Source organism: Zeugodacus cucurbitae, chromosome 5, assembly GCF_028554725.1.
Source record: "Zeugodacus cucurbitae isolate PBARC_wt_2022May chromosome 5, idZeuCucr1.2, whole genome shotgun sequence".
NCBI classification, from domain to species: Eukaryota; Metazoa; Arthropoda; class Insecta; order Diptera; family Tephritidae; genus Zeugodacus; species Zeugodacus cucurbitae.
The window spans coordinates 11,076,422-11,089,928 of record NC_071670.1 but is presented as its reverse complement, the minus strand read 5'-3'; the positions used below and the strand labels follow the sequence as shown (position 1 = coordinate 11,089,928).

At 35.9% G+C, this 13,507-nt stretch overlaps 1 protein-coding gene across 1 annotated transcript; it reads left to right on the top strand.

Moving 5' to 3' along the window:
• The first annotated feature begins 11,885 nt into the window (after positions 1-11,885).
• LOC128922214 (Kruppel-like factor 3) lies at positions 11,886-13,043 on the top strand. The gene has a single exon (XM_054232011.1). It carries the CDS (start codon positions 11,918-11,920, stop codon positions 13,016-13,018), a length of 1,101 nt encoding a protein of 366 aa, XP_054087986.1. The 5' UTR covers positions 11,886-11,917; the 3' UTR covers positions 13,019-13,043.
• Positions 13,044-13,507: the final 464 nt, after the last annotated feature.

Here is a 13,507-nt window from a genome sequence, read left to right as displayed (position 1 = left end):
CGCTCTTAACGGAATACCCCTGACTATTATATTTATAAATATCAGTGAAAGTGTGTGTTATTTGCACTCATCGCAAGACAACATCCTTTGCTTTTACGGCGTCGGTAATTGCATCAAACAATAGAAAACAATTTCCCACGCACACTTTATAGCGCTGCACTGCTCTTACCCCTCGTTACGATGCAAATGCAGCACTGCAAGTGCACTTGACGTTGCGCCAATGTGAGTCCGGACATTTGTGGAAGTGTGCGCCACAACTTTTTCGCGCCTCATACATTTTCCCGTTATTTTGAGCCACAGGAATTTGTTTTATTTAGCGCCTTGCATTCCTCTCGCTAGAAAACCGCAACTGCTTATCTTCTCCTCATGCACTACTTATTTGTGGCAACAAATTGCTATTGTGGTTGTTGTTGTTTCGGGAATTATTTTTATTGTTTTCTAAATTTTTTTCCACTAATGCGCTTGGAATGCCATGAAAGTTCGTGCTTGGGCACAATAAATATCGCATGGAACTTCTGTGAACAGTGTAGGGTTGCCAGAGACTCGTGTTGGCGTGTGTGACATGTGAAAGGTGTAACAATTTGTGGCAACAGTGTGTGTCGGTATTGTTTAAATTATTTGCAATAAAGAAGAGTGCTGGCATGTGGTCGCTTACGCAGCATTCCGACCGCCGACACAAATTGTTGGGTGATCATAAGTTTTCATTGTTACTCCTTAATATAATAATATATAATAGAATTTTAAAATTAGAAGTTTTCATTTGAACTCTTTGCTATTAGCTGTCAAGTTAATGTTTTGATGTTGTAAATGTACGTGGGGAGAGATTGATAGGGATGGAGCTCACTTAGATCGAGGGTAAAAAATCCGAAATTCTAACAAAAACATCAAGGATTTGAAATTTGATGCCAAACGAGTCCAGTAAGCCCTTTTAAACATCTATCGAACCTTATACCTTACATTAACTTAGGAATATATAATAAATAATCCATAGATTAATGAAGTTTTTAGTATAATCTAAAGTACTGTTTTACAAAATTTTATTGCTTATGATCGAAATATAAGAGCCATGACAGTCTGACAAAATTCGGTATGTTCGAGCTATCTGATTAGTATATCTCTCAGTGGCTTGCAAAGGAGCGTGTCATTAAAAACAAACCTTTGTCCAAAGTCCTTTTTCACGACAGTCGAATCAATATAACCAATCTATCCAAAGTTATATCCGGCCAAGTACTGTCAACTAATTGCGTAAGTCCGAGGAGAATAGAGCAAGAGACAAAGTTAGATACTGATAGGCTGAGCTGAGCTCGCTCGCTCGTAGAGGATTAGAAGGTGGAAGTAAGAAGATTGAAATTAAGAGGAATAACGGGCTGAAAGAGTTTAAGAACATCTATGCTAACTTAATAAAAAAAAAAAAAAAATCTAAATAATTTATCTAGAACATTTGCATGCACCATAATCTTTCCTGTAAGCACTTTTTTATGACTTTCGACTCCGTTCTCACTGAAACATTGCTGTATTGCCAACGACAATTTTAAGTGGCACTTTTCAGCATCTTTCACACAAATATCTTTCTTCTGGTTTCAGTATCACCAGTAAGCTTAGTAAGCTCCTTTCATTATTTTTATTACTACTTGTTTTATATACACACGGATGTGTGCTTTCTGCGGTTTAACTGATTTATATGGGCACATTAAAAACGTCAAAAATCACAATCAACTATAACACATGCACGTCTTATACCCACACCGCGAAGAAGAAACTGAGCGTTTAAAGTACAAAGCAGCGAAATGAGATGACATTAAATGAAATGAATTGGTATGGAATGAAAGTGAGCATGTGAAAGCGGAAGTTTTGGCTGGAACTGAAAATGAAATGGAAAATGAGAAAATATTGGTAAACCTACAAGAATTAAGGCATAAGAGCCTCCACAATGTAAAATACAGAGTATTTATCTTTGGTAATTTAAATTATATTTCGGCTAGCACTTAGTTAGACCCCCATTAAAGACCGAGCGATCATTTCACTTTCCTCATAGTCCTAAACTAATTGTTGCTTTGGTTCTACAGATCTGAATCCTCATGTCCTCCTATGTCTTAAACTCGCAGGTCCAACAAAGCAGTGATATTTAAAAAAAAATTAAAATTTTAGCAAAAGAAGTATTTTATTATAATAAATTAATAATTGTCAATTTCCTAGTGAAATTGCATTATTTTATTTTCTAATTGAATTACGCACACTTAAACAAACAAACACTTTTGCAATATCAATTCGAACATATGATGCGCATAATTCGATTTTGAAATCTTAAGCCAAAGCAACAACCACAAAGGAACTCTTTCGTAAGTCAATCAAGTTAAATTTAGTGTGAAACGTTTAAATGAAAAAAAAAATCAAACGAAAATTCACTAAAAACAATAAACATTTCAAAACAAGCATTGGAAAATGAGAATCAAAGTTGAACAATGGCAGTTGCATAAATCTCAAGCAAATATAAAAACTTGTTGAATATCTCTTTCCACAGAAAATAAAAAAAAATCAATGAAGTAGGTGAGCTTTTAAATAAATAAGCAGCAAAGCCACCACAAGCGTACATCCTTTAGAGGAAGCACATACGTGAAATCTTCCATATATTTTGGCACTTAATACGTTCCTGTTTACCGTTATTTCCATATGTGTGGGTCTGTATGAGTTGCAGTACTTTATTTATAAACAATGTGGCTCTTCATATCATTTTATTATGTCATAGAAACGTGCGCATGCTATCCTGTTGCATATAAATACACTTGGAAAAATTGGGGATTAGTGTCAAAATGCGAAATGGTCACTTCTAACTTATAACTAGTTGAATTTGCTCAGAGAATTTCACACCGACACTTTTGCAAGTTCAATAGCTTTTGTTCCATTTTTTGTGACTAACCCATGGAGTTTGATACGCCTCTTGAGTTTAGAACAGACGAACTGAGTTCTGAGAAGATGAAGTGACGATACTGAATTTTCGACTACACACCACTTCTAGGTGCCTGACCAAATCTCCTCTAATCCTGAACATCGCTGAATGATTACCAAAAACGAAGTAGGTATGTAAATACCAGAAAAGAACTTAGTGGCGTTTGTTTGGTAATGAAGTGAATTCAATCAAGTTCCTCTTATTCTTTATTGGCGAAAATGTTACGAGAAGAGAACAAAAGTTTAAGACAAATCGGTTACTGTCGATTCTCAAAAGTATGTAGCGTATTTAAGTACCATTTAAGAACCCAAAATTGCTAGCGTACCGAAATATGCAAAATGCTATAGTACAGTGTTCTCTTGAGAAAGAAAATCTAGTTGATGAAATTAAGTTTGACTTTTCGTAAGACAATAGGAAAAAAATTCGGTAATTTGGCTTCGAACTCATTCCTAAAAAATAATCGTTCAAAATATTTTAGTGAGAATTGAACTGTATACTATTGTTTGTCGAAGTGGTCAGATAAAAAGAGGTTTGGAAACAACCTTCTTACTTTACTAGCCTTTTAATTCTTTCGAAACTAAGGCTTAATCACTTTTGTTCCTATCCTATAACCCATCTAGTAGAATTATTGGGTATCGAAATTACTTGGTTACATTTGAATTTTGAGCTATGTATATATCTTACACACAATTTTTTTCTCTCAGTGTATTATGTCTCTAAAACTTTACTACACCATGGTTCACCGATGTCCTACGTGACTATTGTGTAATCGAATAGGCATTCAGGTATATCGAAGCTCACACCAAACTACACCCCCAACAATATAATCGCATTGAGTTCCATTTGTCTCACCCATTTTATTGATGTGTGTTTGTTTAGTGTTTTGTTTATATTTCTTCAATTTTGTTCCTGTTATCTGACTATTTTCTCACGGTAATTGAACCATTGCTACTCATATTTACCGAAATCGTCGCTTTGGCCTAAGAAGAAATAGAAATTGTACCTGAGTGCGGAAACTTTCAACTGTTTCTTTCATTTTCTTTTTCATGTTATTTCCCTATTTTGAGATTTTATGCCCGACAAGCACAAGTTGTGGCATCAGGGTATTCTGAGTATTACCAATTTAAAAGCAAATAAATGTATTATTATGTATTTTCATACGTGTTTCAGTGTGGAAATTGCCGAAAATTTACAATAAAAGTATTTATCTGTGGGGAATTTTATTTTCTTTTTTTTATATTTGGAGAAATTTATGTATGTAGTTAGTGGTGCGTAAATTATTATATGATTAGGAGATAGTGTAAAAACAAGAAAAAACTTTAACTTCGGCTATACCGAAGCTAATATACAGGTGCATTTCTTTAAGTAAGTATGGGTTTAAGCAAATCTAAAGACGTAAGAAAAAATAAGTAAAAGAAAAGAAAACATTTTACTAATTATTTTTGGCCGGGTTGTTTGCTAGAAACATTAAGGTTATTAACAAATGAGAAAGTTTCCCATGCAAGCATTTGATTTCGATTTTTCAGTTTGTACGGCAGCTATATGCTATAGTGAACCGATCTGAACAATTTTTTGGGAGATTAAATTATTTCTATATACAATAACTCACACCAAATTTCGTGAAGATATGTAGTAAAATGCGGAAGTTTTCCATACAAGCCATTGATTCCGATCGTTCAGTTTGTATGGCAGCTATATGATATAGTGGTCCGATATCGGCAGTTCCGACAAATGAGCAGCTTCTTGAAGAGAAAATAACGTCTGCAAAATTTCGAAACGATATCTTAAAAACTGAAGGACTAGTTCGTATATATACAGACAGACAGACAGACAGACGGACATGGCTAAATCGACTCAGTTCAACATACTGATCATTTATATATATACTTTATAGGGCCCCCGACGCTTCCTTCTGGGTGTTACAAGCTTCGTGACAAACTTAATTATACCCTGTTCAGGCTATAATTAAAATAAAATGGTTTATAAAATTGGAATGAAATAAAATTTGAAGAGAATCGAAAAAAGTAAAAATCAAACTTATATAAAGTTATAACTTCAAAATTAAGTACCTCTCTCTTTAAATCATTTAATTTCAACAAGATATCTTATCCCCAGCATATTATACTCCTTACTTCTCCAACCTATTGGTATCCCTTTCAAAGCAAAACAAAGCAACTAATTTTAATATCAATTAATTGCTCGCACATTCAATTAAATTTGCTGACATTGCGGAAAACTGTAAGATCCTATTGACTGCGCGAATTTCTAAAAGTGCAATTTGCAACACAATTTGTAATTTATTTCAATTTCTTTTGTATGCAACAAGTTCGTAATTAAATTAGTGTAATGCAACAAAGGTAAGCTAAAAGCGTCGAAATGCAGGTAGTAAAATACACCCCTCTTCTACTCAAGTAAAGGAGGTGCAACGCACAATTTAAAGCTTATTTCCCGGACAGTTGTAAATGGGTAAGAAATTCCCATCGGTGTAAAGAAGGTACTGAAAAAGCGTGAGAAATAGGAAAGCGTAGTGTTGCCAACGCACGCGAAGAATACTGAAATTTCAATAGTCAGAATTGAGTGCAAAGAAATTTAGAGTACTCTACTTAATTTGGGATATTTAATTATGCAGCAAATACGATAATTTAAAAGACGGAAGACATCTATATCTTTTATTTTTTCGTAAGCCTGCCTCAGTGAAAATATCTACTTAAAATAATTTTCAAACCTTTGAAACTATTACGATTATAATAGTTTAGGACCAAAAGTCTCAACTCAACCAAGACCTTCTCTGTAATGAGTTACATTAATAGGTCAGGAAAGAAATTCGAAATTTTCTTCTAGAGAGATCAGTCTCGACTGTTTTGACTGCTTGATTAATGCCTTCAATGATAATTTAATTTTTTAAAATCTAAATATCCGGACGACAGGCACCTATATAGGTATCTTTCCAATCACAACTTTGAATAATACAGTGAATCAATCATGCTCTTATTAGATGACAAGTACAAATCAATACTGACTAAAGTAAATCAACTATGAAAGAATATTATTATATTTATACCCTGAACAGGGTATATTAAGTTTGTCACGAAGTTTGTAACACCCAGAAGGAAGCGTCGGAGGCCCTATAAAGTATATATATAAATGATCAGTATGTTGAACTGAATCGATTTAGCCATGTCCGTCTGTCTGTCTGTATATATACGAACTAGTCCTTCAGTTTTTAAGATATCGTTTCGAAATTTTGCAGACGTTATTTTCTCTTCAAGAAGCTGCTCATTTGTCGGAACTGCCGATATCGGACCACTATATCATATAGCTGCCATACAAACTGAACGATCGGAATCAATGGCTTGTATGGAAAACTTCCGCATTTTACTACATATCTGCACGAAATTTGGTGTGAGTTATTGTTCATATAAATAATTTAATCTCCTCATAAAAAGTCAAACCTCCAATTATGAGATGTATTCAAAAAGGAGTTTATAACAAAATAGAAAGCTACTAACCTCATTACAAATACTAGATTTGAATTAGATTAGAGACATATTATGGTCTCCTAAGCAGCAGATTTTAAGCACAAAATTAGCCACAAGATTGTAGGCAGAAGTTGTAGATAGATGATTTCACGGTGTCGACTTTGTATTATCTTTAATTTTTTTAAATTTATTTTCAATATTGGTTCTTAAATTCGTTTAGTATTTGTGGCGCTAAAATTAAAACTAGAAGTACACACACATATACATACAATATACATTTGCCTCATACTCTTCATCAGTCTCAACACTTAGTTCCTCCCAATCTCACTCCCCACTCCGTCACAGCAACCTTATAACACAGCATCAAATGCCTTGCTTATATTTTATTTAAATATTTTTTTATTATTGGGTTTATGTTGTTATTGTTGTTGTTGATTTGCCATTGCTGCTGGATTTCTGGTGTAATCTGCTTATCGGCAAAAAACGGTGACAACCGTTTACTGGCACTGTCACGAGCACACATGCCCGTATTAGATCGTCTATTTGTATATCAGAAGATTGGCAACGGCGAATACCGCAGACGATGGAACGATGAGCTGTACGAGTTATACCCGCCGGAGGAAGCCGAGGAAGGGGAAGGCTTCCACTCCGTTGGAAGGACCAAGTGGAGAGCGACCTGGTTACACTTGGAATCTCCAACTGGCGCCGAACTGCGAAGGAAAGAGAAGAGTGGCGCGCTCTCGTCGATTCGGCTAAACGGTTGAACGCCAATAACATACATACATACATTTGTATATAATGAAGAATCATAATTATATATCTAAAATATACGTATATATATGTATGTATATGTTCATATGTATACAAACATTTAAGTATAGGCATCTGCAAATTGGAGCGTCAGCTATGACGATGGCGCTTGCGGCTAATTCCCAAAAGGCACGGATAACGACGCTTAACAAAAGTTGAAACATTTTACATAGATAATGTATATCAAAAAAATAAATATTCAAGAAAAATTAATAAATTATTTTTCAGTAAAGTAAAATTACTCTAATCCCATTTTTTCTAATTTCACATTTTATGATTAATAAGTCTCCAAAGTCCCAAAAATATCCAACATTTTAAATTATTTTCTACGAAATTCTATACATTTTCGTGTATCAATACCCGTGCATCTACTACAAATTACCTTTAACTTACTTAGAAGTCGAACGCATTCGCATAGACTGCGCTCGTAAATTCCACACCAATTACCTCAACGAAGTACAGTTAAATCTCGGGCTAATTCCTTATCGCGTCATAAACATTCAAGTAGACATGTAATAAATAATTTCCTTCCGCTGCGCAAGATTATTGTTTTGCTCAAATGCATAAATTATACAAATTCTCATTAGGTTTGCAAGTTTGCTCAGCCGTGAGAAAAATGAGAGAGAAAAAGGGAGGGAGAGAGAGGGAGAGCATATTAAGGGTGTGAAAGAAACTACACAAACTTATGACAAATAGGTTACAAAGAATCTGGGCAACCTGTTTAAGAAAATACAAGTTAAAAAAAGAGAAAGAGTGAGATAGCTAAAGACAGATTACACTGTTGGCTGTTTTAAAGACAATAAAGGAGATATAGATATCTATATGGGGACAAGTTCCAGTTATCGATATATAACTTTCAACTAACGAAGGTGTCATTGGACGTCAGTTTCATCATCAAACCCGGAGTATCCTAACACATTGCACATACCGAAAGGACCACACGGTTACAGAAATCTTGAGTGACTACCCTCGGCTAAAACGTAAATATAAAAAAGAAGCGAAAAAAGTCTTTTGGCAACTGTTGACGGTTATGAGTACTTTTAATACCCATATAATCAAATTTTGTCTCATTACCTATTTACATCAGGGTTCATCGAAGTATACTCATTATTGAATCTCAAAAATCACAGTCATTCGTCCGTTCGAAACGAACACTTACCCATTTGATATTTGTTGAAGAAGAAGGCAGTAATTTTTGAGGTATATAATGACAAATATTTTCAGTTTTGGAAAACCTAATGATTTCGTATCTGTCCTTATGGATATTCGACAAAGTGAGCCTGCCATTCAAGTCTTAAATGTAAAACCACAAAGTTTCCTTTTACTATGCGTGGAAAATATACATGGGGATATACGAACGCATTTTTAATTAATGTGCCTCGTATTGTCTTTAGATCTCTATTTTTAGAAGAAAATATAGATCCCGAGTTTACATGTACTCAGAAACTAATAAATATTGAAGAGACAAATATTGCTGGAGACAATGCTAACACGACACGAAGGACCTAGGATACCTTTACAGAACTTCGACGAAGCTGATCATCTTTTGCATACACCGTTCAAAGCTCTTGTCCCCATATCATCAAGAGCTCGCTCGCTCGATTTAACTTAAGTTGAATATTTACAGCATAATTCTTTAAATATCCGCCATCCTTTTTCGCTTATGCTTCGTTAAAGACAACCGTAGTCAAATTGAAAGCATTTCATCGGTTGGCTATCTATGTCTTATACTTTTAACTGCTTCGTGTCAATCATGCCATCCCATACCCAGTACAACTTTTCTGCGTCACTGCTTACACATTTCGGTCTTTTTCTTTTACTTTTCACATTTTTCTTGGAAAAATCTTCCGCTGCTTTTGTCTCAATCGAATTTTCAGTATCGGCAAATTAAGATCAACGCGCTGTGGAAATTAAATTAAATGTGAAACAAAGAGCGTCGGTGCTTTCCTGCTGTGACTGCTGCTGCTATCATCAGGCGGCTTTACAACGGCTCAGTGGCACAGCGCCTAAAAGCCAGCAACGGTTTTATTATGTGACCGGAAATGAAAGGCGCTTCCCGCCTACACTCGATGTCGCCGATGACTTTTTGAAGGGGAATTTATTTATTTCTTTTTTCAAGTTTTTCCAACACTTCGAACACCACGGCAAATGAAATGGAAGTAATGTGATGTCGTTAATCATTTCATTAATCATTTTTAATATTTCGGTCGCAAGCGCATTATGAACGGCCGCACGGCAGTGCACGCTGCCACCGTCAGCTGTTTCCAATTTTACGCTCTGCCATGGCCTATAATTCGGTTAGTGCGTTTTTAATGGACAACTTTCGTTGATACAGTTTATTACTGTGGTACGACAAGTATTGTTAATACTGTTACGTGGGTGACACAGTTCAAATTTAATTGATTTATATGGTATGCTTGTTGGCATGGAGGCCATTGAGTAGTTTTGTAAGCCGTGTATAATGCATGGTTGTCGCTTGATTGTATTATTTTTTTAAGAAATATTGCGTTAGTGTATTTGGCTTCAAGGAACCAGACAGAAGTACATAGAACCTTTAGTAGGTCAACTGTCATTCAATTAAGAGTGGCCAGGAACGATTCTTTTGCATATGGCTCAAGCAGCTCACGACATTATACTTCGGTCACGTTTTGGACCAAGTATCTAATCGCGGGGAGGCAACAGATATCCGTTTGGAGACGAGCTAAAGTGAGAAGGCGAATCCCGCTTCTGCGGTTGAAAACCTCCCCAATGAAAGATCGAACAGTGGGAGCTAACTACCCACTAAACTATTAAGAAAAACTGACAAGGAATTCTCACTTCAATGAGTTTGAAAGTTAATGAAAGACAATGTTTTCAATACCGCAGTATCCAACTTATAGATGTTTTCTAAATAAAATAATATTTAAGATGTGAATAAGACCCTTAAGAGGAGATTTTCGTTAAGGTTCTATGATAACGAAGCCTAATTTTTAAAATCGAATAATGCAGCTAATTTGTGTTCTTTTGGGCATCAGTATCGAAATGAACTAGAGTCGAAGAACGAGAATCCAGGGTTCATGAGCTGCCAATAAAAGAGATTTTTACATAATGTTTCATAACCTACTTTACTCCCTTTAAACAATAACATCGAAATGATTGATTGTATGGTATACAGTAAGATCAAAAACCCCAAAATCAAAATACCCAAAAACCACACGTAAACAATGTGACGTGTCGATAATAATTTTCACAGAAAATACTGATAAAATTGATGTTCGAATTTCAATAAAAGAGAACATCTAGCAAAATTTGAGGTTCCAGGTATTATGATAGACGCAATGAGTGATATAAACAGACACAGCAACAACAAAATTTATTTTTAAACAGTGTCAATGATGATTTTACATTATTTTAATATTTTTTATCAAATGTTATTTTTGTTATTGTTGCTGCTGATGATCTCGTTGTCGCCACTGACACGTTGGTGGCCTGTCACCGCTTGGTACGTAGCCAAAAGCTAGACTTTAGCGATAAGAAGCGCGCGGCAGCGTCACAACACATGCGGCTGCGGTCCGCGTGCTGCAGCACAAAGCGTTGCTAGAGCATGCTAATACCGCGCTGAGCTGAGCAGAGTTGAGCATGTTCTTAATGAGCCGTAGCAACGCATCATATCTATATGCAAGTGTTGACGTGATAGCGTTCAAAGTCGAATGTGTTAATTATTCCCAAAGGATGGTGTGGCAGGCGACAGCGTTGTACCACGTACGGTTTGTTGTTGTTGTATCTAGTAGTGTCGTGTATTTTTGTGTTGTGTTGAAGTGTTTCGTCAAAATTGACAGTTTGTGAGTAAAACAAATTATTTATACAAAAACAAATATGTATGTAGTATGTGTGGGAAGTGCCAATAATGAGCACAACAACAACCAGAGAGCATATTGTTGACACTGATTGAAAATATATGTTTTCATATTAATTATGTTTTGCTGTTTCAGTACAATTTTATGGTCAATTTAGAACGAAAATAAAAAATTCTAAAAATGTAAATTATTTTTTATGGAGCAGTGATAAGAAAGAGTGGAAGCAGCAATTAAAAGACGTTCATAAAATATTTATTTTTTACAAATCAAAAAATTTTATATTTAAAAAATACCTAAAAAATTAATTTTTTCTGGGTAAAAATTAGTTCTCATAAATGTTTAGTCCATACGTAAATTATATTTAATTATAATTATAATTTTTGAATTAAAATTAAAATTAAAATTAAAATTAAAATTAAAATTATTATTTTTAGTTAATGAGTACATCTTAAATAAATAATTTTAATTAGGCAAATTATACAAAAAATAATTGGATTTTTTTACATTTGTTATTTATAAAAATCTGATAACTTTGTTTTCTATACTATAAGATACTCAATTGCGGCTGACTGCGAGACTGCGACTGCGCTTACGATCTACATTTATGCCATTGGCGATATTGATTGACCGTCGAGTAGATAAAAATGCGCAAACAAATTGATCTTTTTTTTCATTCCGAACTGTCCCTCGCCCTATTGTATCGTCACTCAACGAAAATCATAATTTAAAAACAATAAACGCAGCACGAGATTGCATCATTATAATTGCAACACTCAGTGTGGCAAGTGCTAACGCGGAAGCTAACCAAAAAAAATAAAAATTTTGAAGATTTTCATTGACCAAAAATGGATTTCTTTGCCGCTGGCGGTTTCCAACAATTATTCAGCGATTTAAATGACACGCAGCTGCATGAAAACTGGACGGATATCGGTATCGAAGAGGGAAGTGGACCTCCGCTTTACAGTTACAATTGCTGCGCAGAGCAAACAGACGAAAGCAGCATGCGACTCACCTGCACGAATGATCCTTACGTGCTTGCTGCGACGCGGAGTGAGAAAACGCTCGGGGAATTGCAAGTGGATTGGGAAGAAAGCATGGTGGAATTGAACAACAACACATATGAGGAGCAAACAACGAACACAGACTGCACGGAAAGTGAAGGAAACAATGAGGAACTCCTGCAGCTTTCGCTGGATCGGCTGGGCTCACCACCTGAGGTCTCAATAAAGGACCCTGCGCCCAATTCACCTACGGAGCCTACGAACTACCAAACATTAACTACTCAAAGTTACACTGAACCAAAATATCAGAACGACAATAGTCCTGTTAGCATAGATTCCACAATTTTAGTGGAGTTCGAGACGGCTGCCTTCATAACACGCGAGATGGCTGAGTGGGAGGAGAAATTCTTAGATAACTACATTGAAATACCAGAGCTCATCGACTTTCTACCAGAGAAGACGCCTCTTTGCACCGATACTTGCGACCATTTTCTGTACGAAAGTTCGAAAAATCTCAAACTGTATCGCAAAGCGCGGACTACAAAACGCACGCACGAGTCCAGTGGCCAAGCTGAAGCCGCCGCCGGTTATCCATGCACTTTTGACAATTGCGATAAGATTTACGCGAAACCTGCACACTTGAAAGCACATCTGCGTCGTCATATGGGTGAAAAGCCCTACACCTGCGATTGGCCTGCGTGCACGTGGAAGTTTTCACGTTCCGATGAGTTGGCGCGTCATCGACGTTCGCATTCGGGTGTGAAACCCTACAAGTGTAGTTATTGTATGAAATGTTTTGCACGCTCCGATCATCTAACGAAGCATCGCAAGGTGCACGAGCGGCGTCTGTTGGCGGCGAGTAAAGCTGGAAAGGCGATCGATGGTGTGTTGGCGCATAGTGTGTTGACGGTACGACCGGGACGTAAGCGAAAGAATCAGTTATAACAATAGGGGAGGGTTGTGCAATTGGGGTTAGTGTTATTGTTAAAGGATTATATATTTTAAGTTAATGTGATTGTTTAAATAAGTTGTGTTTAATATAATTTTGAAAAGATTAAGTTCTTAAAGTTTTATTAAGAATTATAGTTAGAACTTCATAGAAGTTGCTAGTAACCCATGTGTGAATCCGGGTCTCAGCTACAGATTAAGGTCAGAGGAAGAACCAGTAGTTTAGGATGGATGCAAAATGGAATCTATATACGGTAGCTGAACAGAATCTCGAGACGTTCTTTAAGAAGTGACCTGCGGACTACACCTCCGACACTCCGGAGGATCCTTTTTATCTTTTCTATTTCCTCAACAAGATCAAGAGGCACGGTGGTGGTCATTGAGATTATTCAGATCAAATGTGATCTGATAGTCTTTCTCAATTGGGTTTGGTCAGTGTCTCTGTCGACATAACAATGATCAAAACCCAGTTTGGGCTCAGAAACG

Bases quoted from the DNA above. Each gene is read 5' to 3' on its own strand.
- LOC128922214 (XM_054232011.1), top strand. From the start codon at position 11,918: ATGGATTTCTTTGCCGCTGGCGGTTTCCAACAATTATTCAGCGATTTA.